Here is a 6,000-nt window from a genome sequence, read left to right as displayed (position 1 = left end):
ACCTATTTTACCTTAGTATGAAATTTGAATTGAATTGAGTATTCTTCGTGTTGCTGCTGTGTATTTACTTTGGGACTACGGAACGGTATCCCAGGAGATCCCCCTGCCTGTTTACTTTGGGACTACGGATTTGTATTCCGGTAGATCCCCCTGCACATTTATATTAGAACTACGGCACTACACCCGGTAGATTCTCCCAGTACTGGATATTTACATTTGGGACTACGGATCGGGATTCTGGTAGATCCTCGCGCACTATGAGTTGGACTACGGGACGATACCCGAGAAATCCACTGGATATTTATATTTGGGGACTACAGGACGGTATCCTGGGAGATCATCGATTGTTATCTCTGTGTTGAGGTGTATTCCTTCTGTGATTATTTTGCCTCTGTTATAGCTGTTGTTATTCTTTTTATCCTGTGTTATTTCATATTGTTAGCATTTAATTATATTATTGTATTCTATACTGTTTTACCTCGTTTTTCAGCTATAATCAGTAGGGCCCTGACCTTCCTCGTCACTACACGACCGAGGTTAGGCTTGGCACTTACTGAGTACCGTTGTGGTGTACTCATGCCCTTTCTGCGCATGTTTTTCATGTGCAGATCCAGGTACTTCGACTCAGTCCTGCTACTCTTAAGGTGAGGCGATTCTCCAGAGACTTCGAGGTATATCTTCCACGTCCGCAGACCGATGAGTCCCTTTTCATTCTCTCTTATAGTATTAGCCCTTCTGTATTTACTTTTGTTTAGACATTCTGGAGTTAGACACTTGTAGTTATTCAACAGCTTGTGATTTCATGAGATTCCGGGTTTTGGGGAGTTGTTCAGTTTGAGAGATTATATTGTATATGCCGAGCGGCATTTTTAAACCTTCACTATGTTAATTCCGCAGTTTTTATTTGTTTTATCTGTTGTTTTCCCCCTTTTTCCGCAATTGTTAGGCTTACCTAGTCGTAGAGACTAGGTGTCGTCACGATAGTTCATGGAGGGCGAACTGGGGTCGTGGCACTAGATAAAATTCCTTCATTTGTTAAGCTAACTAAATAAGAATAATATTTATTATTTTAAAAAAATCTTAAATTATATTTTATAACTAAAAAAAACTATCTAATATTATGTATGTAATTTTTAAAATTTGTGTATTCATTAATATAGGTATACGCGCAAAGCGCGTACCCCAACACTAGTAAAAAGAACAATATATATATATATATATATATATATATATATATATATATATATATATATATATATATATATATATATATATATATTCTAAGAATGTGAATATAAAAGTGCTTGTGCGGGTGCATGAGTTGCTTATCACAGGAGCATCCACTTGTTATAGCTATTATATCAAGTTCTTATATTTCAATTCAAATATGTTAACATTAAAATAGATGTCTTTGATCCTTACTTCAATAAGAAAAGAAAAAAAATGAAATGAAACCAACAGTCCATTTATTTAGCAAAAGTTTTACGTGAAACCAAAACATTAAATTCTTGTGTGGATATATAGAACTCTATATGCACCCTATACTTCGTTTATTCTTAATTCTACCAACTAAAAATAGAAACTAGCCTTAAGAAAAGGAAGAAAAATAATAATAATAACAATAATTAAGACTGGTGAAGTGGTGATGCTGAAGAATCGGTAAGGGCAGCTATAGGTAGACGAGAAATGTAAGGAGAACCAACAAGGAATAGAGCGAATCAGATGGAAAGAAAGAATGAGCCAACAATCAAATGAGAGACAAAGAGATCATTTCGGTAATTAAGCTAAGGTTCTCAGAGGGATTTCCCTTGCTATAAAAAGCCCTCTTGGAGATGGTGAATAGTGCAAGCTCTAGCAGGAAGAAGAAATAAGAAGAAGTGTCTCCTCTTCTTCTTGTGAGAGTAAAAAAAAAAAAACTCCCAAAAAAAGAAAAAACATCAAAAAAACAAATTTCTAAAAGAGTTTTTGTGTTTGGGGATTGAAAAATAAAAAAAAAAAAAACGCCATGGGAAGTGGTAAAGTAACATTTGTGGCTTTGCTACTTTGCCTCTCTGTAGGGGTGATAGCTGAGGACCCTTACCTCTACTTTACCTGGAATGTCACCTATGGCACAATTGCTCCATTGGGTGTGCCTCAACAAGGTATCCTCATCAATGGTCAGTTCCCCGGGCCTAGAATTAATTGTACCTCTAACAACAACATTGTTGTGAATGTCTTCAACAATTTGGACGAGCCGTTCCTTTTTACATGGAACGGTGTCCAACATAGGAAGAACTCATGGCAAGATGGTACTTCGGGAACCATGTGTCCAATTATGCCCGGTCAAAATTTCACCTACCGTTTCCAGGTCAAGGACCAGATTGGTAGCTACTACTACTTCCCAACCACAGCCTTGCACCGGGCAGCGGGTGGTTATGGTGCCCTCAATGTCCACAGCCGTGCTCTTATCCCAGTTCCCTTTGACAATCCTGCTGACGAATACAATGTGTTCGTCGGGGATTGGTACAACAAGGGTCACAAGACCTTGAAAAAGATCTTGGACGGTGGACGCACCATTGGCAGGGCTGATGGCATTATCATCAATGGTAAGTCTGCCAAGGTTGGAGAGGCAAAAGAGCCACTCTTTACCATGGAGGCCGGCAAGACCTATAGGTACAGATTCTGCAACCTTGGTATGAGGTCATCAGTCAACGTCAGATTCCAAGGTCACCCAATGAAATTAGTCGAGCTAGAGGGATCCCACACCGTACAAAACATCTACGATTCCTTGGACCTCCATGTTGGTCAATGCCTCTCAGTATTGGTCACCGCTGATCAGGAGCCCAAGGACTATTACTTGGTTGTTTCAAGCCGGTTCTTGAAGCAAGCCCTTTCCTCCGTGGCCATCATCCGCTACGCCAACGGCAAGGGCCCAGCTTCTCCTGAGCTCCCAACACCCCCACCAGAGAACACCGAAGGCATTGCCTGGTCCATGAACCAGTTCCGCTCCTTCAGATGGAACCTCACCGCTAGTGCTGCCCGACCCAACCCACAAGGATCCTACCATTATGGACAGATCAACATCACCCGCACCATCAAGATCTTCAACTCCAAGAGCCAAGTAGATGGTAAGCTTCGATATGGCTTGAACGGTATCTCCCACACCGATAGCGAGACTCCATTGAAGCTTGTTGAGTACTTTGGAGCTACCGATAAGGCCTTCAAATACGATCTCATGGCTGACGAAGCCCCCGCTGACTCAACCAAGCTCACCATCGCCGCAAATGTGAAGAACGCCACTTACCGTAACTTTGTGGAAATCATCTTCGAGAACCACGAGAAGACTATCCGCACCTATCACTTGGACGGATACTCCTTCTTCGCCGTGGCTGTCGAGCCCGGGAGGTGGAGCCCTGAGAAGAGAAAGAACTACAACTTGGTGGACGGCTTAAGCAGGAACAACATCCAGGTCTATCCAAACTCATGGGCAGCAATAATGTTGACATTTGACAATGCAGGTATGTGGAATTTGAGGTCAGAGATGTGGGAGAAGACTTACTTGGGCGAGCAATTGTACTTCAGCGTTCTTTCCCCAAGTCGCTCATTGAGGGATGAATACAACATCCCAGACAACCATCCTCTCTGCGGTATTGTCAAGGGCATGCCCATGCCAGCTCCATACAAGGCTTAAATTATTTAAGGATCAATCTGTATTGGTAGAATCAAGGGGGGGGGTAATGAAATAGGAGCTTAATCTGTTCATGGATGTATTTGTTTTCCTTCCCCAAAAAATAAATAGGACAAAACATTAATTACAATAAGTTTTTTGTTTTACCTTCACATGTCTTTTACTATACCAGTTCTTTAATTACTTGTTACTGTCATCTTTATTTTATGCATGCGATCATCTTCGGTTGCTTCTTTTATTCCTTTTCTTTTACATCTTTCTTTTCCCTTTAATTTTGTCCTGGGCTGAATGATTTTTCTGATGAATAATTTCTTCCAACTCTCAATACTAAGTAATTTTGTACTCAAATAGGAAAAGATTAAGGAATTCGATTGGCTTGATCCAAATGAAGATTAAAGTCGGCTTCTAATTAATCTCGCTTGTAACTATACTTTTGTTCCTCTTTCTCCTTCCCTGCATAAAATTCCAACATCGGAGTGGATTGTACAAAGTCCTTCAGTTTTTCATACTCTTCGCAATTAGCAAATAGACTATAATAACTTGCTTTTGTTTAACAATAATTTAGTAAAATCACTGCAGCGTGCACTACAACAAAATGATCTGTAGCTACCAAATCTAAGCTACAAATCTAAATTTCGTAGCTATTACTCACTAATAGCTACAAAAATTAGAATTTTGTGGCTATCTATAAATTCTTAAAATTTCTTAGCCACAAAACTAAATTTACAAAGCTAATTCATTATTTTTGCTATAATTACAAATTTTCGTGGCAATAACTACCTAAACTGCTACAAACTTATTGCTACAGTAAAATTTCATAGCTAATCATAAATTTTTGCCATGGGTTAAAAGTTACCATAGCAATAGTATACTTTTAGCTACGATAAATTTTTTGAAACAAATTATTGTAGCTAAATAAATATTTTTGCTTCAAATTATAAAATATTATGGCAATAGTTGACTTAATAGCTACGATTATTTGTCATGACAAAATAATCTTATGATAAACTTTCATAGCTAATCAATAGTTTTTGCCACAAGCTGAAACTTACTATAGCAAAATAAATTTTTTATTCACAATAAATTATTTAAATTAAAATGATGTAGTTGAGAAAACAGTTTTGCTTCAATTTTTAAATAAATCGTGGCAATAGTCGGCTCAATAACTATAATTATTTGTCATAAATGATATAGCCATATATTTATTATTGTGCTGAAATTTTATAGCTATTCATAAGTTTTTGCAATGACTCGAAGCTTTTTGTAGCAATAATAACATTTCAGACACATTAAATTAGTTAAAATACAATCTTGTAGTCAGTTAATACTTTTGCTTCAAGTTAAAAAAACGTACAAATAGTTAGCTTAATTGTTCCAATTATTTGTCATGACAAAATGAATAGTAGACAATTACCTTTCATAATTGACCATAACTATATATATTTTCATACAATTAATGTTATCATTGCAGTAATAATATGTTAACTATAATAAATTAGCTATAAAAAAAATTTGTAGAATAATTCTTTTACTTCGACTATGAAAGTCATGACAAGAGTTAGTCTAAAAAATATATGCGTTTATGAAAAAATAATTTCATATAGAAATTCGGAAAAACAACAATATATATAACTTGAAGAATTAATTAACTTCTAAATAAGAAAGATTAAAATGAAAAACATTTTCAATCTTAAAATAGAATTTAAACAGAATAAAAATTAAACTAAAATAAAATTGAGTTGTTCATATATAATATGAATTTTATAATTAACTAAAATACAGATAACTTACATGTTTAAAATATAAGAAAGTTTTCACTAATAGTTGCATATCTTATTAAGCAATTTGAATAAAAAATTTCAACAAAAATATTTATCTTCTATATTAAATTTTATATAAATAATATATAAAACTTTTTATTTAAAATTTTAATTTTTTTAATAAGTATATCTTACACACAGTCAAACCTCTCTATAACGACCTCTTTTGTTCCATTGTTTTTGTGGTTATAGTGAAAAATTGTTATAGAGGATACATATTATAACAACAACAACAACATCATCATCATCAACAACAACAACAACAACAACTTAGTAAAATCTCACTAGTGGGATCTGGGAAGGTTAGTATGTATGAAGACCTTATCCCTACCCCGAAGGAGTAGTAACAATGGAGATGCGGGGTATCGATCCCCGTACCTCTAGAATGCTGGATACATATTATAACATAATATAAAAATCAGTTATGAGAAAAATTTGACTTTTAAAGTAAGTGCTTGTTGTATAAGGATGTTGTATAGAGAGATCTGACTGTATAAGTTTCAATTATAATTT

General features: G+C 35.7%; 1 protein-coding gene across 1 annotated transcript; it reads left to right on the top strand.

Annotated features, from left to right (window-relative positions):
• The first annotated feature begins 1,843 nt into the window (after nt 1-1,843).
• LOC107814848 (L-ascorbate oxidase homolog) lies at nt 1,844-3,813 on the top strand. The gene has a single exon (XM_016640326.2). It carries the CDS (start codon nt 2,006-2,008, stop codon nt 3,668-3,670), a length of 1,665 nt encoding a protein of 554 aa, XP_016495812.1. The 5' UTR covers nt 1,844-2,005; the 3' UTR covers nt 3,671-3,813.
• The last annotated feature ends 2,187 nt before the right edge of the window (nt 3,814-6,000 follow it).

The sequence above is a fragment of the Nicotiana tabacum genome, chromosome 22, assembly GCF_000715075.1.
Source record: "Nicotiana tabacum cultivar K326 chromosome 22, ASM71507v2, whole genome shotgun sequence".
Lineage (NCBI taxonomy): Eukaryota > Viridiplantae > Streptophyta > Magnoliopsida > Solanales > Solanaceae > Nicotiana > Nicotiana tabacum.
Note: the sequence above shows the minus strand (reverse complement) of the source record. Positions and strands in the feature narration are given on the sequence as shown.

Excerpts from the sequence above, each read along its gene's own strand:
- LOC107814848 (XM_016640326.2), top strand. The coding sequence starts at position 2,006 with ATGGGAAGTGGTAAAGTAACATTTGTGGCTTTGCTACTTTGCCTCTCT.